At 36.8% G+C, this 23,103-nt stretch overlaps 1 protein-coding gene, 1 long non-coding RNA gene and 2 pseudogenes across 4 annotated transcripts in view; 1 reads left to right on the top strand and 3 right to left on the bottom strand.

Annotated features, from left to right (window-relative positions):
• LOC311618287 overlaps positions 1-23,103 on the bottom strand; it is a 1,465,663-nt gene that overhangs the window by 392,808 nt on the left and 1,049,752 nt on the right. The window lies entirely within an intron of this gene.
• Positions 14,309-16,290, bottom strand: LOC311616812 (protein TFG-like). Its single transcript, XM_084872677.1, has 2 exons — positions 15,655-16,290; positions 14,309-15,445 (listed from the first exon to the last, which is right to left on the bottom strand). Exon 2 carries the CDS (start codon positions 15,423-15,425, stop codon positions 14,769-14,771), a length of 657 nt encoding a protein of 218 aa, XP_084728803.1. The 5' UTR covers positions 15,426-15,445; positions 15,655-16,290; the 3' UTR covers positions 14,309-14,768.
• Positions 15,659-16,204, bottom strand: LOC311617385 (protein TFG-like; annotated as a pseudogene). The gene has a single exon. The product of its transcript is annotated as a protein TFG-like (transcript).
• Positions 20,137-21,239, top strand: LOC311617384 (leucine zipper transcription factor-like protein 1; annotated as a pseudogene). The gene is made up of 2 exons: positions 20,137-20,498; positions 20,702-21,239. The product of its transcript is annotated as a leucine zipper transcription factor-like protein 1 (transcript).

Below are 23,103 nucleotides of genomic sequence, written 5' to 3'. Positions count from 1 at the left end.
CATTGGATATGACTTTCAGAACAATGTTAAATAAAAGTAGTGTCCCAGGAATCTTGAAATACTGCATTTTCATTATTTATTTCACAATATTCTAAAAATTTCTTTCAACTTATCATTTTTCTAAGTCTCAATTCAAATATTTTTGTTAATACTCTTAGAAATACATGATTTTTAGCTTCAAAATATTTGAGGTTTTTATTGTTATTTTCTTTATAAAATTTTTTAAATATATTTTTATTGATTTCAGAGAGGAAAGGAGAAGGAGAGAGAGATAGAAATATCAATGATGAGAGAGAACCCACACCCCCTACTGGGGACAGAGCCCACAACCCAGGCTTGTGCCCTTGACTGAAATCAAACCTGGGACCCATCAGTCCATAGGCTGATGCTCTATCCATTGAGCCTGAAATTAGGAGGGGGGGAAAGCCAATATAAGTAATTTTACAGTTACTCAGATCAGGCCAGCTACAGATTTTTGTTAAACCAAGGAAAAATGAAAATGTAGAATTCTATTTTTCAAAAAGTGGGAAGAAAGTTTCATTTTTTCTACAACAATCTCTCTCTCCCAAACTGTCATAGTGTTTTCATTTTCTATTCAATGGTACATTCCCACTGGCATGGGGATAGTCACAGGTGAAAGCAGACACACGCAGATATCCACCTAACTCAGTGTGCAGGGCCAACCACCTGATCCTGAACCTACTGCTTACCTGCATCAGGCCCATCCTGGGTGGAGGGTCACAGTGGCTCCTGGGAATGGGTGGGGAAACAGGCAGCTGGCACCCTGTCCTGGGACGTGTTAGAGGTGAGACTATGTGTGAGTGTAGGCTCCACATACCCAAGTCATATTTCATTGTCCCATTAGACTTCACATACAAAAGAGAAATTCAAAGTTAAAATTATTAACAATTTCAAGGTGGTGGCCACAGAGCATTCAATTCCAAGCATAGGGCCTTGTTCTGAGCATAGGGTCCTATGTAACTGCATTCAACTGAGGTCTATGACTCTAACCTTGATCCACATATTACCTAATATTATTCTTTTTTAATAATTAATTTTTCATAATCTTTTAGAACTTCCTTTAATATATTTTATTGTGTAGAACTGTTGTCAACAGATTTTCTTCCTTACTTTCAAAGCTCTCTGTCTCTATTCTTCCAAACCAGTGTGACCTCCTAACTGCTTCTCACTCCCCATTACTTTTAGGGAACTGATTTTTGTACTGTCTAAGTGTTAGCTTTTTTTTTTTTTTTTTTTTATATGTGTGTGTGTGTGTGTGTGTGTGTGTGTGTGTGTGTGTGTTTCTTTCCAGAAAAATAGTCTACTGGAGTGGTTGTAGTCTGTAGTTCCTGGAAGCAGAACTTGAGCGTTTTTATTTGGTTCAATTTTCTAGGTGACCTCAGTAAGAATGTCAATATAAATTATAGGGTTTCATTTTCAGAATCTGAAGACTAACAACAAACAAAATCATTGCAATGATTGCTTCCCTTCCATAGAATAACGGTTATCTGTTGCTTTCTTTCTTTTTTCTACCATAGAGCATTTCTTTTGAGGAACTATTCTCTGTCCTCTTTAGGTAAGTAGCTGAACATATTTTCTAAAAGCTATGGTGACTATGTGACTCAGCCTGGTTAATCATATTTCTCTAACCCCTGGGCTATGTCCCTACTACTAGTACTTAATGAGGGTCTGCCTAAGAAAGATATCAACAAAGAGGTATATAAAGCCATAATATAGGTTAAAAAACACTTCATTGATTAAATAATAAATTTATGTTATTATTTGAACCCCTATTACAGCTATGTCAAACCAGCATCATGGCTCAAACTTATCAAATATGCAAACCAACAGTTTTACTTTATTTGTTGAAGAGAGAAATATTTAGGTTTTTGTCACTTGTGACAAAATGAACCTTAATGAATTTTGTCACTAATCAATACATGTGGAAATTTTTATCTCAAGCTCAGAGATGAAATTAAGACAGATTTTCAGGAATTGTCTTTTTAAACAGTTTTTCCTTGTATACGTATTTTAATAGAATGATATTGTACATTCTAATTTTAACCTATTTATTTATCTAATATTTTATAGATATTTTATATAAGATATTTCTAATGGCAAATCTGATAAAGCTTTTGATATCCTCATCCTTCCTGATAATTATAGATCAGCATACATGCTATTGAAAGAGTAGTAGTAATAGTAATACTGTATATTCGTAAGCATAACAATGCAATGTTATTGAAGTATTGAATACTTATAAGAATACTAGAGTCCCAGTACAAGAATCTGTGCCCCTTGAAAGGGATTGTGGGCCATGGTGGGCACAGGGGCAGGTCTTGGCTCATCCTCTGCACCCCCTCCAGGCCCCTCCCGCCACCGTCCCTGGTCCCCTGTCTGCTGGCAGCCCCACTCCCATGTGCTGATGGAGCCGGCACCACTAGCACTCATTGATGGCACGGAGCAATTGGTGCCAGTGCCAGCAGTGCTTGAGAGGGGATTAGGGGAGATGGAGAAGCACTCAGGGGCAATAAAGGCCAGCAGCTACTGACAGCACACACCCGCTGACAGTGTCAAGTGATCAGGGCTGATGCCAGCAGTGGGTGTGAGCAGCAGCTCCAGCATGGGCAATGGATGTGTGCAGGGCCATCACTGGCAGCAGGTGCAAGAGGCGGCTGCCAGCCCCAATCGCCCCTCATGAGCAAGGGAAGGTGGAGAAACCCTGGAGGGTGATCAGGGGTGGCATCAACCATTCACACCTGCTGACAGAGCCAATTGATCGGGGCCAATGCTGGGCAGCAGCAGCATGTGTGAGAGGCAGCTCTGGAACTGGCAGCAGGTGTGAGTGGGGCCAGCACCAGCAGCAGGTGTGAACTGCAGGGCAGGACCATGGTGTGTGTGTGGGGGGGGGGGGGGCAATGAATTTTCAGTAACTACCAGGGGCTCATCCCAATGACAGCATCTGGTGCTCCACTTCGGTTGGTGCCCCTGATCACCTGTTCCACCATCCTGCCACAGATAACACCTGCCATATTCTGCGCACACCCCCTGGTGGTCAGCGCATGTCATAGTGACTAGTTGTTCCATGGTTTGGTTTATTTGCATATTAGGGTTTTATATATATTGATAATATAATCATCTTATATAATAAAGAGGTAATATGCAAATTGACCTCACACCCTCACAAAGATGGCTGCCTATGACAAGGTTGGCAGGGGGTTAGTGAGGGACAACCAAATGATTGAAGAGCAGGCTGCCTGGAGCTACCAGGCTGGCAGGGGTGTTAGTGAGGAATGACCAAACAACTGAACAGCAGGCTGCATGTGGTGGGGGGCTGTTAGGGGTGACCAGGCCAGCAGAGAGAGGCAGTTGGTAATGGCCAGGCCGACTGGTGGAGAGGGGAGTAAGAGGCAATCAGGCTGGCAGAGGGGCAGTTAGGGTAGACCAGGCCAGCCTGGGGTGCATTTGGGGGGAACCAGGCAAGCAGGGGAGGAGCATTTGGGGTGATTAGGTTGGGGGGGCAGTTTAGGGCAACCAGGTCAGTGGGGGATGGCAGTAAGGGGTGACCAGGCTGGTGGGGATCAGTTAGGGACCACACCAGAGGGGAGAGAGAAATTGGGGGCAACCTTTAAGGCAGTGGGGGTAGTTACAAGCAGCCAGGCAGGCAGGCAGGTGAGTGATTAGGAGCCAGCAGTCCAGGATTTTGAGAGGGATGTCCGACTGCTGGTTTAAACTGGCAGTTGGACATTCCCCGAGGAGTCTTGGACTGGAGAGTGTGCAGGCTGGGCTGAGGTGACCTCCTCCCCATGCACGAATTTTGTGCACCTGGCCTATTTTATAAACATACTTTAATAAAATTTCTTTAGCTATTCCTGATAGAAAACTAGATGTACAGTATCCTTTGGGTGATTACAGATTACCTTGTCTTAATATCAATAGATAATGCTAAATTATCTGCTATTGATGTGTGGAGCATAAGACAAGTGGAATCGTTTTAAGCTAGTATTTTAAAATTATGTGTGTGTGTGCAAATGACATAATTTTATGCATAAAAATTTCCAAGGAATACACACACATAGACACATGCATACACAATTAGAACTAATAATGAGATCTTGAAGAGTTGAAGAGTACAAGATTTATACACAAGTATTAATTTTTTTCTATATTCTAATAAGGAATAACCTTAAAACAAAATAAAGTTAATGAATTAATTATATTTACAATGGCATCACAAAACTAACATTCTTAGAAAAAAGTATATATGTAGGCTTGCAGTTGAGTTGTGTGTTCTAATGAACACAAAGTTTATTCATGTATTATTTAGTAATTATTGTATTATTTATTCATATTAGAATTGTAAATCTACTTTTCCCCACCCCTCTATATATCACAACTTCTGTACTCATTCATCTATTTATGAAAACCTAAGTTGCTTCTATGTCTTAGCTATTGTAACAAAAGCTTTAGTGAGCATAGGGATGCATACATCTTTTCAAATTAGTGTCTTAATTTTCTTCAAATAAATACCCAGAAGTGGAATTGCTAGTTATGAGGGTAGGTCTATTTTTAATTTTTTCATCCTTCTCCATATTGTTTTCCATAGGTGATTACAGTCCGACCAACAGTGCCCAAAGGTTCCCTTTTCTCTACATCTTCAGCCAATATATATTATTTTTTTATTTTTTTGATAATGGCCTGTCTGACAACATGATATCTCGTGGTTTTGATTTGCATTTCCCTGATGATTTTTAGTGATGTTGATCATCTTTTCATCTCTGCCATCTGTATGTTTTATTTGGCAATTTTTATCAAATTATTTTTGTTATTATTATTGAGTTGAATGTGTTTTTAATATGTTTTGGGTATTAAGCTTAAATCAGTTATGTCATTTGCTAATATAGTCTCTCATTTAGTAGGTTGATAACACAATTTTAAAATGTGAAGAGTATTTAAACATTTCCTCAAAAATATATGTATATAAATAGCTAATAAACATATGAAAAGATATCCAATGTCATTAAGTCACTTTGTAAATGCAAATTTATATCACAATGAGATACTACCCGTGTTTCCCCGAAAATAAGACATCCCCTGAAAATAAGACCTAGCGCAACTTTGGGAGAAAAAATTAATATAAGACACTGTCTTATTTTCGGGGAAACAGGGTATTTTATACCTTCTGGGGTGACTGTAACAATAAAGATAAATGATAATAATTGTTGATGAAGATAAAGAGAAATTGGAACCCTGATATATTAGTGGTGGGAATTTAAATGCTTCAACAGTTTTAGAAATCAGTTAAGAAGTTCCTGAAAAATTTAAACATACAGTTACTAATAGACCTATAATATATACACTCTTAGGTATGTATCCAGGAGAATTGGAAAAAAATATGTTCACCCAAAAACTTGTGCACACATGTTCCTAGAAGCATTATTTATAATAGACAAAAAGTGGAAAGAACTATTCATGAATTAATGCATACATAAAATGTGGCATAGCCATACAATAGAATATGATTGAACCATAAAAAGAAATGAAGTAGTGATACATGCTACAACATGAATCAAACATAAAATTCGTTAAGTAAAAGAACCTTTACATAAAAGCCCACAGAGAGCATACTTTCATTTATATGAAATTTCTTGGTGAGGCAATTCCATAGAGACAGAAATTAATTTGGTGAGTTCCAGCAGCTGGGAGCTGGGAAGGGGTTGAGAGTGACAGTTAATGAGTACAGGGCCTCTTTTTGGGGTTATGACATTTTTCTGAAATTAAATAGTGGTGTTGGGTGCATACCATTTTGAATATACTAAAAAACACTAAATCGTGCACTTTAAAAAGATGAATTTCTGATTGGTGTATTGGGAATATTGGGATATATTCCTAGAAGTGGGATGACTGGGTCAAATGGCAGTTTTATTTTTTAAAAAGTTTTGAGGAAGCTCCATGCTGTATTTGATAGTGGCTGCACCAGTCTGCATTTCCACCTGCAGTGCACTAGGGTTCCTTTTTCTCCACATCCTCGCCAGCACTTGATTTGTTCATGATAGCCATTCTAACAGGTGTGAGGTGATACCTCATTATCATTTTAATTTGTATCCCTGGGATGATTAGTGACATTGAGCATTTTTTTTTTTCATATGTCTTATCCTCTTTGGAGAAATGTCTACTTAGGTTCCCTCTCTGCCCACTATAGCAGCATCATTTACAATAGCTAAGATCTGGAAACAGCCCAAATTCCCAAAAGTAGATGAATGGATTAAAAGCAACAACAACAAAAACAATTCAGTATTTAAACACTAGAAAACTATACAGCCATAAAAAAAGGATCTCTTACTTTTTAGATAGTATGAAGGGTCCTGGAGGAAATCATGCTAAGAGAGATAAGCCAGTCAGAGAAACACAAGTAGCACATGCTCTCACTCACATGTGGAATCTAATGAACAAAATAATCTGATAAACAAAATAGATCCAGAGACATGGAAGTATGGAACAGACTGTGGAATCTCAGAGGGAGAGGAAAGTGAGGGGCAGGAAAAGATTAACCAAAGAACTTATGTACACATATGCATAGCCCATGGACACAGACAATACAGCGGTAGGCATTGAAGGGAGGGTAGGTACCCAGGGAGTAGTGTCAAAGGGAAAAAAAGGGACTTATATAATACTTTCAACAATAAAAATAAACTTAAAAAAGACAACTGAACACAAAATAAATAAATAATAAAAGGATGAATTTTGTGGTATGTAAATCACACTTCAGTAAAGCTAGTATTAAAAAAAAAAAAAAAAAAAAAAAAAACACCATGGAATGGAGGAAATGATAGGATAAAAGGATCCCAATCTGATCTGATCATTATATAAGAATTGAGCAGAGTAATTTTTAATTAAGGATTCTTTCTCTAGCTATCTGAAAGTATTGTATACCTCTTTTATAGTTGTGGTAGAGACTATTGGCTATTGACCAAGCTGATTTCTTTTTATTTTTTGGACAAAGAAACCAATTATTATCTGTGGCCATATTAGTGAGTCCTGACCAGTTCTGGAAAGGAAAACATTGATATGTGCTTCTTCCCAGCCTGATCCAGGTAAGCCTCTTTTTATGTAAGATCCCCCATGGTCTTTCCCATCCATTAGCTTAAGACAGACAGACAGACAAGAAGAAGCCCATGTGCTGAAATGGCATAGATACAAGGGAAGAGACTGGAAGTGCACATCTCAGACAACTATGAACATCTGTTTTGGTATTTAAATGTGTAAGAAACAACTTCTGCTTATCTCTGCATTTCAGGTGTTGGGGGAGCAGTTATCTGTTACAACATTTTTATAACTATTAAATTGTTCTTGCTAGGTACATTCCAAAATTAGTAAACCAATTATGAAAACATTAAAATAATCAGAACCATTACATGGGACAATTATTTTGCTTCAGGTATCAGAGTTTATATTCCAAGGGAAAAAAATGAAACTAACTCTTAAAAGTGTCACCTAATATTCATTACATAAACAAAGGAAAATAGGTGAACATTTCATTACATGTGGAGTTTATAATTTAAGTTGCTTGGCAAAAACTTTTTTAACTGACAGAGTTTAACTTAAGTGGACATTTATTTTTATTTTTCTCCATGCAATAAGTGATAGTAATTTGAAATTTTCTGAATAGGAAAATTGTAAAAATTGTAAAACACTTAATATGAGAATACTTGAAGCCAGTTTTACAATTTGTTTCTTTCTAAATTATTTGATCCCTCAAAATTTACAGGTTATATATTTAATTTAATAAGTTCAGCCTATAAAAAACAAAGATAAATTGCTATAACTATTTCCTTCATACAAGTTTCAAAATTATCATTCAATATTTCAATTACTAAAAATATTCTTCAAAAATAAAATGCATTATTAGAATAGAAAATTATACTTCAAATTTGGTAAGAGAAATTTCACTAAGAGATTTCCACAGTTTACATTTTATTTACTTGAGTACAAAGCTGTTAGCCAAATTATACATCATACATTATAAAAATTAAGGTACAGTTGACTAATTTTGCTCAGCTGTTTCGTCTGGCTAGCATGAAGGTATGTAGTAATATTTTGCATTCCCAAATAAGAATGCCTCATTTTAAGGATGAATAATGAAACTTGACATAGCCATTTCAATGTAGCTTTATTGATACTGTGAAAGGTAAGTACATTTAAAAAAAAACACCAAAAAAGAGTTATTTTCTTTATTTTTAATTATAATACATATTCATCAGTCTTCTGTCATCTGCATCCTTAGTGGCTCCTCCCTAAGACTTAAGTTTGAGACTTAAGTACTGATTTAGGTTGTGTTCAGCATTGGGCTGAGGGTCGGAAATGGGATGAAGCTGTTATTTACTCACATTACTTGGTAATAAAAATGACAAAAGTATAGTGGCCCAAGCACATCCATTAGAAAGTGCTACTTTTCAAACAAAGTCCAAATCAAACTACTTTCACCACCCTCCACTCCATTATTCTTTTTCTAAAATATGCTTTTATTTTAAAAGAGGGAATAAGAATGAAGGATAGAGAGATAGAAATATCAATGATGAGAGAGAATAATTGTTTGGCTGCCTCCTGCATGCCCCCTTCTGGGATGGAGCCCACAACCTGGGGATGTGCCCAGACTGAAAATGAACTATGACCTCCTCCTTCATAGGTAGATGCTCAACCACTGAGCCACACCAATGAGGCTCCACTGCACCATTGTTGATCTAGCTTCTATAATTTATTGTATCTTAATTGATTGTCTTATTTCAAGCTTAACAACTACAGTAAGTCAATGTAGAGCATTCTTTAAAAAAACATAAATCAATTATAGTCTTTCTAATCCTCAATGCATTCACTACAAACTTATAAAGTCCTACAAATGTATAAAGTCCAAACTCTAATACTCAGGCTCCAGTGATGACATGAAGAGGACCCTGGCTACACTTCTTTCTGCATCCTTATGGCTCTCTTCTTTCTTTACTCTATGGAAGCCACACTGGCCTCTTCAACCTTTCATTTCTTTGTTTTGTTTTGTTTTGTTTTGTTTTGTTTTGTTTTTACCTGCTTTTATTAAAGCATAAAATGAACCACTAAAGTATACTTTTTGATGAGTTTTAGTACATTTAAACCATTGTCAAATGTCAACACAGCCAAGCCTGAGGAGACTTTCTTCATTCCTAAAAACTTACCTTGTGCCCATTTCCAATCAACTCCTACTCCTGCCTACAGTTTCAGGGAACCACTTACTTGCTTCTGTACCTATAGTCTTGCCCTTACTGGTAATCAAATAGAAATAAAACCGTACAATAAATAGAACCATACTATGGCTGGTTCTTTCATTTATCATACTATTTGTTGAGGCCTATCTATGTTGTAGCATGTAAACAGTAGTTCATTCCATTGTATTGCTGACAAGTATGTTATCTTAAAGCTAGACTACATTTTGTGTTTACTTTCACCACTTTATGGACATTTGAATTTTCTCAAATTTTCAATCTTTTGCATAATGATGCGATGAACAGAAATGTCCAAGTCTTAGTGTGAACGTATGTTTTCAATTTTCTTTGGTATGCAACCAGCAATGAACTTACTGGGTCATGCCAAAAGTGTATATTTAACTTTTAAAGAAACTTCCGATGTGTTTTCCAAAGTAATGGTACCATTTTTAATGCCCCCAGCAATGTATAAGGGTCTAGTTTTTTTTTTTTATAGCATTGCAGCACTTGGTATAGTCAGTTTTTTTTCTTATTATAGCCATTCGAGTAGTGTGTATGCAATATCATTATAGTGAATTTGCATTTCTCTAATGACTAATTTTGTTTAAAGTCTTTTTACTAGCTGTACCGGTTAATAATGCAGATTTTTTTCAATAGATGGAGTTACACATACGTTGATATATATGTGATTTGATATGTATGCTATTTTGTTGTATTGACAACAAGCTTCAAAACTTCATATGTCAAATTTGCTAATGGTGTTAACTTCATAGATATTTTTACACTTAAAATGTTGAATTCTTTGTCAAAAGAAGAGCATTTGCGGGAAGTTTTAACTGATTATTTTATTTTGAAGAAAAGTAGTGCTGAATACTTCAGAAAGCTTATGGTGAACATGCTCCATCTCAAGATACTTGTGAACACTGGTTTAAAAACTTTAAAAGTGATGATTTGATGTAAAAATCAACCGAAAAAGTTTGAAGGTCAACAATCATAAGCATTATTGGGAGAAGATGCATGTCAAACTCAAAAACATCTTGTAGAGCCCTAACCAGTTTGGCTCAGTGGATAAAGCATAGGCCTGTGGACTGAAAAGTCCCAGGTTTGATTCCCATCAAGGACATACACCTTTGTTGCGGGCATATCCTCAGTAGGGGGTGTGCAGGAAGCAGCTGATCAATGTTTCTCTCTCATCAATGTTTCTAATTCTCCATCCCTCTCTCTTCCTCTCTGTAAAAAAAGTCAATAAAAAATATATTTTAAAAATACAACAACAAAAATTAAACAACAACAACAACTTGCAGAAAGATTACACATTACTCAGCAAACCATTTCTGATGGTTTACAAGCAATGGGAAAGATTTTAAAGGAAGGAAAATAGGTACCACATCAACTGAATGAAAGACAAATGGAAAACCAGTCATCAGTAAAATGTTGCCTCAACAGCATGAAAGTCTTTTTTGCATCCAATTGTGACTGATGATAAAAAGTAGATTTATTTTGAGAATTCCAAATGCACAAAACCATGGGTTGATCCAGGTCAATCATAGACATGACTGCAAGTCCAAATCATTTCAGAAAGAACACAATGCTCTGCCTTTGGTAGGATCAGGAAGGTGTAGTGTATTATGAGTTTCTAAAACCAGTTGAAACCATTAATACTGATCACTATTGACATCAAATAATAAATTTGAACCATGCTTCGATCGTGAAAGGACCAGAATGTCCCAGAAGACATGGCAAAGTAATTTTGCTCCATGATGATGCACCAGTTAAAGACCCGTTAAAAGATCTAGCCTGTGAAGCATTAACCCACCCACCATATTCACCAGACCTTGCTCCTTCAGATTACCACTTGTTCTAATCGATGGCACACACACACCTTCTGAGTAGCACTTCAAAACTTAAGAAGAAGTGGAAAATTGGATCTCTGAATGGCTTGCCTCAAAACAAGAAACGTTCTATTGGGACAATATCCACAAATTACCAGAAACATGGGGGAAATGTATAGTTAAAGATGGGCATTACTTTAAATAAAGCACTTTTGATGTTTCTCTTGAAATTGTCATGTGTTTTTTTATTACAAAATCAGCTATTATTAATTGGTACATCTGTATGTATTCAGTTACCATAACATATAACTGCCTTGCTGCTGAGATGATGCAGTTTGTTCACTGTTACATCTTAGCATCTAAATCAAATCTCTGAAAATAATAGTACTAATTATCATTTGTTAAATGAAGGAATGTGGTCCACATCAAGAGAAATATGCTAAAGAGGACATATCAAAATATTGCCATTCTTTAAAGCAGCATCTGAGTATGTTGCTTGCTTTTCTTTTGTTCCAGCTATTTATTAAAAGCAGCAAAATTTGAATGTACTTGTATTTGAATATACTTGGATTTCTATTGCTAAAAGTTTATGTCTTTGATAGAACTTGTAAGTAAAACAGTGAATCAATTGAGAATATTTAATTCCTCTAAAATTGCTACTCTCTACACTATATAAGCTGCTTATTAAGCAGTGAACTTGGGCCAATGCTTTCAAATGCAAATACTAGTATATGTTAGTCTTGCATTATCTTTATTTCCTTTTTATATATATATTTTTATTGATTTCAGAAAAAAAGGGAGAGGGAGAGATAGAAACATCAATGATGAGAATCATTGATTGGCTGTCTCCTGCAAGCCTCCTACTGGGGATTGAGCCTGCAACTCAAGCACGTGCCCTTGACCAGAATCAAACCTGGGACCCTTCAGTCTGCAGGCTGAAGCTCTATCTACTGAGCCAAACCAGCTAGCACTTGCATTATCTTTATATCACTTCACCCTAAGGAATTATATCCTTAACTATAGATGGCAAGACATTATTTTATCTTACTATCTCAACTTTTTTAAAAATCTTGGTTTTTAATGGTCTGTTGATTCCCATCTGTGTCCCTTGTTAATCTGCAGTAGATTGATCGTGTCAACTATCTTTTTCCTTTTCATTATAATGGGAGTCTTTATTGGGCTAGAGAAGGAACATAAAAGTTGCTGTGCTATGGAGTTATAAACCCAGCCCTATGTCTATTCCTTCTTTGACCACCTAGAAGGCTCACTCCCTGGAGTCTGAATATTTTTTGCACACTGTTACTAGAACAATCTCCTTCAAGATATTTTGGCTCACTTCCTCATTTTCTTCATATCTTGGCTCAAATTTACCCATATGCAAGCAGTCCCTGACCACTCTATGTAAAATTAAAAATCATCCTCACTCCTAGTATGACCTATAGTCCTACTTCCTTGTTTTATTTTAGCACATACCATCATCTGTCATGTTATTTTTAACATTTATTCATTCTATTATTATATAGAGATAAAGTTATATGAGTTTACAATCGCATCTCTCTGTTTCTCTAACTCTTGCATTCTCTATGATTACATCATTGCTTAGCACAAAGTGAATAATTAATAATTATCTAGAGTGGATGAATTGACTTATTCATATACCAGGTAAGGACTGAGAAACTTTGTGAAAGGGTAAGCAGAAAAGATGTGGTCTGAAGGCTTCCCACAATGATGTTCAGAAATATAGAAATATGTTTCCTGACAGAGGAAATATTGTAGGACATGCAGGGAGAAAATTCATTCTGAGGGATACAGTCAAAGGGCCTGAGAACCTGATTCAGTGCCTTTGGCAGAGATTAACCATGAACAATAGCCCTGCTTCAGCATAAAATACTCCTTCCCTTGGGCAAATAGCAGCACTCCTCAGTTGTAACAATTGCAGCAAAGATTTTTTGAAAGAGCTGCATTACACTTATATCTGTAATACTTGGAGCACTTATTGAAACTCTGCTTTACACTTGAAACCTTCCCCTCAATGCATTAACGCAATTATGAGCAAGCCAGGCCTTCATGCCCACAGGTGACAGCTAATGATGGTGACAGGTGGCTGAATTTAAGCTCTACCAGCACCATCTCTCACAGGATGCAGCAGATTTATACTCTGCTCCCTTTTGGGCTCATAAAGTCAGGAATGTTATGGCTTAGAGCTGCACTTCTGTGAAACTGAGACAGCAAAGTGCACACCTGACTGACTGGGATTGTACCTGGAAAAAGTTCATCTCTGACCACTGGCACATTGAGGCTCGAGTAAATCTGTGCAAGCCCTCCTGGGAGAGGAAGAAAAAAAGGCAACTTTTCCCCACTTCTCAGCAGTACCAGTATAAATATGTGATTGAAGTGCAGCTACCTGCTCTGGTTCCACTGGCACTGGGCACGGTTTGTTTCAAGTTATGCCCATATGTATCTGGTGATGGCATTGTTGATGGCAGCAATGTTCTAGATGTGCAAGCACTGCTATGGAAATGCTAGGGAGTCCTGGCATAACTATCGACACTGCAGCAGCGATTGTCAGTCTTTTTCATTTACTGGCACACATAAACTAATTACTGAAAGTCTGCAGCACACCAAAACATGTATTTTTACCAATGTGACACAAAAAAGGTACAATTTTGATTCATTCGCACTGGACAGCTATTGTTGTGCTACTGTTGTCATTTTGATTTGACAGTCTAAGCTTTTAGTCAGGTATTGCATGTTTTAAAAATTCACATGGAACACCAGTTGAAAATCGCAGCTCTATAGCAATGAGCAACAATCTGAAAAGAACTTTGAACAACTTGGATTCCTGAGGGGAGGAAATCTGTAAAAAAAAAAGTTACTATTCCTTCAATCATGGAGAAAGTGGCAAAAAAGCTTTTACATTTGGGGACAAAAAGTATAACCACAAACTGGTGAGCACATACACTTGAAGAAATCACAATGAACTCTCAGGAATCTATGCTTTATATTGTTATATTTTAAACTTAGAGTTTTTATTAACTGAACTCCTTTATGCTGGCTGCTATCATTGATAATTTTTCACTCAACGCATACAAGCAATTTGAACCTTAGAGAAATATGTCCTTAATTTTAATACTAGAAAATACTAGTATACATTATTCCTGTCTATAAGGGGTGGTGATAAGGGCTGATGAAAATACCTTGGAAATTTTGGTCGAAAAACTAGGCAGGTAACATTCCTTAGTCTTTCTTTCTTTCTTTTTTTTTTTTAATTCAATCATCTTTATTAACCTATCAATGTTATTACATTTTATACATAATATCTAGTTGTCTTTTCAAAGAGATCTATTTTTAGTACATCATGTTAATAGTACAAAGCCAAATGAGATGGCTAAATTTCAACCTAGCATTTTAATAACCTCTGGACAAGGCAAGCTAGAAAGTCAATCACTTTGCACACATAGAGTAGTGTTCCAAAATTACTAGGAAGCTGCTACACTTTTAAGCAGGGGAGGAAATAATTTTCATTTTGGTCTTTTGTTGTGTTCTAGCAAGTTATACTCTCAATTAACAGCAACAATGATACCATAAAAAATGCTCTGCTTTTTAAATTTCTGAACTTCAATACAAATTAAAATAAAAGTATTGGAGTCTTTTGGGAGGCAAATAGGTAGCAGCTACATTTCATCAATGTAGCTGAGCCTCTTTATCGATAACCAGGTCCAGGCTGAGTATAGCCCTGACCAAAGGGAGGACGGTTACGTGCATACGGGTTAGCCCCACTTGGAGGAGGGGTTATGGTACTTGCAGACTGAGTAAAACCTGGTCTTGGTTGATAGGCTGCGGCCTGGCTTGGAGCCATTCCAGGTTGTGAGGCAGGGGCCACAGTGTAATTAGCAGGCTGAGAAGTTTGGGTGGCGTAAGTATGTGGAGGGTAACTGCTCGCCTGGTACTGCTGTGGCTGTTGAGCAGGCAGTTGTTGAGGCTGACCAGAAAATGCAGCAGCTTGTGCCTGGGAAGTTGCTTGCTGGCCATATCCTTGGTACTGCTGAGGTTGCTGGGGTCCAGTCTGCTGACTATAGCCTGCTGAATACTGAATGCCATACTGCTGTGCTGGCTGAGGTGGTGCCTGTGGCTGCTGAGCACCATAACCAGCCTGCTGTGGGTACTGTTGATACATCTGACCTTCACTCTGACCTGCTTGTGTCTGAGCTCCTGTATATGGTGGCTGTTGTGGCTGAACTCCGGGGGGATGAGCTGCAGAGGAGGAGGAAGCAATGCTGTCAGGTGTTCCTGAACAGTCTTCGGCAGGAGCACTGGGTGGCCCTGAAACCTGATCATCTGTTAAGCCAAACGCTGACATGACATTTTTACTGATTTCATCTTGGTTTTTTAAAGCACATGTGTCAAACACAAGGCCCGCGGGCCAAATCCAGCCCGCCAGGCCTTGCAATGTGGCCCGCACCGCGCTGTCATCACTGCACTCCGCTGTCAGTTTATGACATTGTCAGTTTATGACTGTTCAGTAAACCATTCGGCCCGCGATTTAGGCTGGATTTTAGATTTTGGCCCCTTCTCTGATTGAGTTCGACACCCCTATTTTAAAGGATCAAAAGCTGACATACTTGCTGCCATAACCTGGGTAGACTGTTTTCCAGAAGAATCAGAAGCAGCAGGCTTTTCTTCCCTCCCATCCATAGTACCATTTTCAGGAATACTGGTGGAAGGTCCTGGTTCGCCAGGTGGTTCCAAGCTATCCAATAAGCGATTCACTTTATTTCGAAGTTCTATGAGTTCTCGACGGAGATATTTCACCTGACCTGATTCAAGGGGTCTTGGTTGGCCATTAACAAATAATGTCAGTTTCAGTATCCTACTTCACTGAATTGCAAAGTAAAGATCAGAACTATCAAAAATTGTTATAAGATCTCCATCTTCATCTTTATACTTTATGATAACTTCATCATTACTCAGAAGTTTTCCTCTGAAAACTCTTTGCATCATTAGCACTAATACATCATAAGTAATATCTTCATTATGAATGGGAATTCGTCGAATGCCCTCCCCAAGTTGAGCTTTGATGAATAGCTTCCCACTTAGGTCCAACTGCCCATTCATGGTGGACTCCAGGATGTCTGACATATACAATTCTAGAGAAACACGGCTGGCCGAGGCCGCGCAGGCGCCTCTCCGCGGGTCTTCGCCGCCGACCCGGCCGCTGCAAAGCCGCCGAGCTCAGGCCCACTCCGCCGCCCCCCGCAGCCGCCGCGCCGCGTTCGCGTTCCTAGGATCGCGCGGGGCCCCGGCCAATCGCGTGGACCCACCAGACGCGGCAAGAGCTCAGGCCCGGGACCTGGCAGGTGGGGGAAGCCCTTAGTCTTTCTCATTGAACAGAAATTATTACTATGATTGATTCTATGTCACACACTATTATATAATTCTACTATGTGTAGCAGTCCTTAATTTGTTTTCTGGTTAATCATTTAAACGTCACTATGTTTGTTATACTGGCATGGATTTTGGAAAGTTATATTATTACTGCCGCTTTCCTCGATATGGATTGATCTCTATGCTGGAAATTACATTACCATTATTAGCAATTCTGCCAATAAAAATATAAGTACGTCCAAATCACAATGCCCTTGGTTACTACACCTTGAATGTAATCTGGAGTGAATTTTATCCAACCAACTAACCTTTATTATGTTTAAGATACATAGTTTACTTCCTTATTTCTCCCTACTTTATTCCTATCTTTATAAACTCAGCTTCTTGAAAACTAGGCTAGGATTAAACTTGAAATTATTTGGAAATGAAATGGGACACAAGTGTAGACAACAGAAGACCTTACATTCAAATGACTGGATAAATGCAAATGTTACTCCAAAACTTTCAGAAGAAGTTTTACATAATCACCAAGTTAGAGAAAAGAGAATCCAGAATTCACATTCATAGGATTGAATCTCTGTAATCAATGAGATATCTTAACTTAGCAGCTGGAAGTAAATTGTGAGGACTGGAGGTTATTAAATTAAAGCTTAGGATTTCATCTAGCCTGTAGCTTTCACTTAAAGGTAAATTTAGACATGAATTGGCCAAATGCAAAGTTAGACATCTTTATATAGCTATTTGATGCAGTAGCATAAAAATGTGAATAGTAGAATAAAAAATGTGAAATGTTTTAATAATTGAAAATGTATGCAAATAATCATTCATGATCACCTTGGCTTAATCTCTAAAAGTGTAAAGAACAAGAAGCCTGGTGTGGGAAGATTTTATGAAATACTTTATGAATTGGAGTTAATCTCAAAAGTGGAGAAGGAATATCTGGCCATTCACTTTATCATTTATTTAACAAATATTTTTGAATGTCTATCATTGTTAAGTAGAGGCATCTGTTATATACTTTATTTGGATTTGTGTTTATTAAACTGGAAGTTTACAGTTTGATTTTAAATTCACATTAAACAATCTAGACTTTTAAAAAAGGAGAATAACAGTTCTGAGAAAATACACTATATCAAAATATATCTTCCTATATTTCTTTGAAAAAAATACCCATTTTTTTAAACAGAAAATTATTAAGATAGAAGTATTCAGAGCATCATTTCCTTTAATATTTGCTAAAGAAAATTTAACTTTGCCTGATTGGCAATGGCCTCTATCATTGTGTGTGTGTGTCTGTTTGTGTGTGCGCGTGTGTGTGTACACGCATGTGCACACACATTCACACTCAAGCATTCTATTGAAGAGTGGTCTGAGGGGAAGGAGCATTAGACACTGATTTTGATCTGGGAAATTGCACAAGAGGGAGTAGAAACTGGTTGCAGGATAGAAAAGGAAGTAGGGGTAAAGAAAAAAGGAGGAGAGAAACAACTAAGTCTGGGTGGGCTGAGGTCAGAGACAGATTTCTGGATAGTGGATTAGAGGCCCTAACTCCCCTACATGGAGAGGAACAAAAGATTTTTCAAAGTTCTTTTAGGTATGCAAATAAAGAGGGAAGATTCTTTTGCTTTGAATTTCCTCTGCAATGTGATTTTCTTAAGAGATTGGGCCAGTGGTCTGTATAGGAATTAGAATCATACTAAAGACAACCTAAACAAGAAAGAAATATGACAATCAATTCTATATTATTTTTCTCTACTGAACTGAATTATCAAGAATTTTGTACCTGTTCTAGAACACTACACATTTACAAATGTAATGTTTCAAAGTGATTATACAACATAAGCATTTATGGACTTTGTAATACATTTTAATACAGAGATGTCAATTTCACTAGAAAAGCCTGAAAAATCTTTTTAAAATTGATTTTGATTTTAATCTTTCAAAGAAAAAGAATTATTTTAAATGGAGAGATTTTCAGTATTCAAAACATTGAGGTGTCCTTAGGTTTACAAATATGTATACACTAGAGGCCCAGGGCATGAAATGTGTGCTTCAGGGGGGTCCCTCAGCCCAGCCTGTGCCCTCTCACAGTCTGGAAGCCCTCGGGAAATGTCCAACTGTTAGCTTAGGCCCACTTCCTAGAGGTGGGAGAGACTCCTGCTATTGCTGCTATGCTCGCCGGCCCTGAGCCTGGCTTCTGACCTGTGGGAGCGCACTGACCACCAGGGGGCACCTCCTCTGCTGAACGTCTGCACCCTGGTGGTCAGTGTGCATCATAGCAAGAGATCATTCTGCCATTGGCTGATTTGCATATTAGCCTTTTATTATATAGGATTAGTTTTTGTTTTTTTCCCTAAGTAAGTAACTCTGCTGTGAAGAAAGTCAGTAAAGGGGCTACAATAATGATCTAGTTGATGTCACATAATTTAAAATAATCATATTTCAGTTTTGACATATACTCAATTCAATCCCAAGTTATCATCTAAAATCTCATCCACAGCTATTGTCATTTTACCATATTAGATTCTATTTATTTCTACACTGTTTTACTATGTAGACAATGAGTAAAGAAGGGAACATTGCAATAGTAAATAATCAATGTCACAGTTCACATCACCCTTTACAAATATAAATACATTGGTTCAACCAACATTAGAAGCCACCAAATGCCATCATTCAGGAATAGTTAAATTGACACTCGATTGTGACATTAGCTCTCCTCCATGGTATCAATTCCATGGGATGATTAAAGGAGTGGGAACTTCCCAGCAAGCCAGATTGCTGCTTTTGTCCTGGTGAGATTGCTGCTTTTATCCCAGTCATTTCATAATAATTCGTTATAATGAATTCACAGTAAAGATTCATAAGAGTTGCATAGCAGCCTTTCAACTTAAAAAGCTCCACTTAAAAAAATACCACCTTATTAGAGATGGTAGAATTAAGTCTTTAGCAAACATCACAAAACTGATTGCATGGTTTGGATTGATAAAATAATCACCAATTTCTTGCCAAATATTTTCACTTTTAAGTTTTCAATTAAAACATACTTTCAAAGGAAGAAAAGCCCCATCTGTGATTCTGATTCATTTAATGTTAATTCACCTAAAGCAACAATGATCAACCTTTTTCATCTCATGGCACACATAATGCAATTGCTAAAATTCTGCATCACTCCAAAAGATGTATTTTTTTAGGCAAAATTTTGATTCGTTTACTCTGGCCAGTGATTGTTGTATTGGCTGTTGTCATTTATTATTATTATTATTATTCAACAATTTAAGAGAGAAGAAGGCAGTGCCCCAGACCAAATATTCAGGTACTGTATGTTTAAAAATTCTTGTCACACGGGCTGATCTAAGCGATAAATTATAAGACTTGTTTATTGTCCATAAAAATCATCTGCTGTCTCTATTGTTTATGGTTGTGATTATTTATTTTGCTGTATAAAGCCAATTTTCATTCCTTACTGAAAGCTACAGAAGATATTTGATGTTGCCTGTAGTGATTAAAAAAGGTCTAGGCCTCCCTTCCCATTAGCAATCCAAGGCTTCTAAACAACCCGCCCCCCTCTGCATCCTCTGAGGTCCAACCAGGGGCAGTGCTCAGTTTTGAGGGATTGCGCCAGGACCCTCCTGCTCCTCAAGGCTGCTGCTAATTGCCACCTGGCAGAGTAGGGCATAAATGAGCACCAACAGAATGAAGTTATTAATTATATGCGTTTTGTCTGTTCAAAAAGAGGCTTGAGACTCAAAACTATAGATTCCTGCTTCAAAGACCTCAAGGAAAGCAGGCTGGGGGAGGCCTGAGGCTTTCACCTCCAACGAAGTCTCTGCGGCTCTGAATGGGCTGCAGGCTCTGGGCCACAAGGAGCTTACACCAAGGAGTTACTTCTGGGGCAGCTTTTCCCTCAAGCTGAGAAGTGGTACCTCAAGTAAAACTAACCCAAGCTGCAAACAGATACATTTGAATTTGAAACCAGAGTAATTAGAACAAGTTGCAGAATTTGAAAAAGCGGAACTGACATCTTCCACTAAAAAGCCCATCATTCCCCCTAGCAATGGGCAATGAGACATCTGATTGGTGGTGTTATTCTTATATCAATCAGGGGCAAAGCAGATGTACAGTCCTTAGTTCATCTTAGCTTGATGCTTGTATCAGGGCTGTTTTATGCCTGAGGCACATTTCTAAAAATTAAAATAAATAAATAAATAAATAAATAAATAAATAAATAAATAAATAAACTTGTCATAGACATCATAAAACCAAAACCTGATTCACTTAAAAAAAAGTGGAAACAGGGAAATTTTAAGACTTCACGAACAAAATGAGAAATTGAAGTTAAGGCTGAAGACCATTGAAATGCAGGCTATAAACACATTGGATGAAAAGTCAAAGCTAGAAAGAGCATGGAGTGATTTACAGCTTGACTGAGGAAATCTAAAGGATTTTATAGACGCCCAAGACTTGAGTGGAAAACACAATTGCCACTTTAAAGACTGGCTTTCAGAAGACACTTGAGACAGAAAATCACAAGTGTCTGGTGGAGAATCTAGTGACAGCCAAGCATCACCTACCCTGAATTCAGCAGCAGCTGAGCATGGCTGAAAAGGAATTAGAGAAGAAATTCCAACAAACAGCAGCCTATAGAACATAAAAGAAATTCTAACCAAGAGGAATCAGAGACCTGAGAAAAAGACTGGCAGAATATGAGCCTGAAGATTCAGAACTAAACATTTCATCTGTGCAAGCTGCCATAACAAGCTATTCTCACCTCAGGCATGTATTTTGAAGAAGCTTGTTGCATTTCCTCTCTTTATTTTTCTAATATTTAAACTTTGCTCTTACTATTTAAATCTAGTGCTCCAGTTTTCAGTTGCCTAACTGAGAAGAGAGAAAACCTGGCTCCGGTCAGTTGTCCCAAACTCCTCTTTGTCAAGTGCTCCTGAGTCTTGGTTCAATTCAAATGCATTGAGAATTCGGTCAGTATGGAAGAGATTTTTAGAGTGGGGAGAAAAGTCTTATCCTTTTGCAATAGTATGAAGAGTACACCTTTTAAATATATATTAAAGCCAGCAATATTTATACTTGTGCATTCCCCTCGGCTATATATAAATACAGAGTTATTAAAGATAGTTATTACAAATAAACTTATGTTTTTAAAAAGGTCTAAATTTTGGTAGTTGATATTTTGATTAATTGCAACAAAGAAACTGGTGAATGTGGAAACTTTTGAAACATTATAAAGAAGATATAGAAATCATTCACTTTTGTTAGGTATTTTTTCTCTACAGAATAAATAGATTATTTAGTAGAATCAATGGGGATAAAAGATAGATAACTTTGCATTATCTGAGTCTGTAATCTCTAATACCAGAATCTTCTTTGAAAGTGTTCAAAAATATTATGCTGTCAATGGATATATTGTGTCAACCTAATTCATAATGTAATATAATATTGTTTAGTTTCATACTTTCTCAATAAATTACTGCATAATTATACAGAAAAAAAATCTAGCTATAAACTAAAATGTTAATAGTGGCTATTTCTGTTCTGCTTATCTTTACTATTTGTTTTGTCTATTTCTGTTTGTTTCTAAATTGAAGATGTGTAACATAAATTATCAATTAATAATATTTATAGCTCATAGTCATCTACATATTAAAATAGCCTAATAGAAACTAGATTAAATTTTTGATATATACTTTAGAAATCAGGAAACAGATAGATACATTGTAAAGATCTTCAGATTTTTCACTATTTATGACATTTCAAATGAGGAAATGTAAAATGCTTAAAATTTGCTTGAAAATTGCAAAAGATAGAACTGGAAAATAATTTTATCAAATAAGTGATTTGCAACATGGTGAAGGATATGTCATGTTTCTAAGCATTTGATATTTGCAAGTTTGGTTTTTGTACCATCTAAACTTCCCTATGTTATAACTTGTTCCCCCATGCCTTCTGAACTCAGAATTTAGAATTTTGTGCCAGAAGACAAATAAACATTTCAGAATTTCTCTTTGCACTTTGCTGTGTTATTTTTAAAGCAAATATAAAACAACAAAAAAGAATGTTTTGCTAGTGATAAAAGGTATGTCTCTTAAACTTAATATAATTGAGATAATGGTTATAATCATCAGCTATGCCAAATGTGAGAAAACTTCAGACAGCCTTAAGACTTAAGATTGTCAAATGTGGATTTAAATGTGAATTAAAAGTACAAAATTAAAGCATAGATACAAAAGCCTGGATATGTCATCAAAGATCCTAAGAGGTGAGGTATAATTAAGGAAATTATTATAATCTTTAGTCATTTCAGTAAGGAATCTTTTGTGTAATATGTAAACATATTTTCTGACTTACCTTTAAATTTCCCTTACATTTGCAAATAGACTCATAACAATTTTGCTTTACTGAGTGTTGAGCACTAAATTGTCTTTCCACTGTTTTGTAAGTTAGATATTATTTTCTCAATTTCACAACAAAGAAACTGAGAATAAAAAACATAACAAACAACAACAACAAACAAAACTTAAAATATTATTTAAGATCCAAATTTTAAGATTTAAACCAATTTCAAGAAGAATCAATGAAATCAGGAATGAACTATTGAACATCAAATCTGAAGGAATTTTCAAAGTTATGTAATCCAT

This window comes from Pipistrellus hanaki (genome assembly GCF_964339955.1).
Source record: "Pipistrellus hanaki genome assembly, chromosome: 2".
NCBI lineage: Eukaryota > Metazoa > Chordata > Mammalia > Chiroptera > Vespertilionidae > Pipistrellus > Pipistrellus hanaki.
This window is presented reverse-complemented; position numbering and strand designations above follow the sequence as displayed.

Bases quoted from the DNA above. Each gene is read 5' to 3' on its own strand.
- LOC311616812 (XM_084872677.1), bottom strand. From the start codon at position 15,425: ATGTCAGCGTTTGGCTTAACAGATGATCAGGTTTCAGGGCCACCCAGT.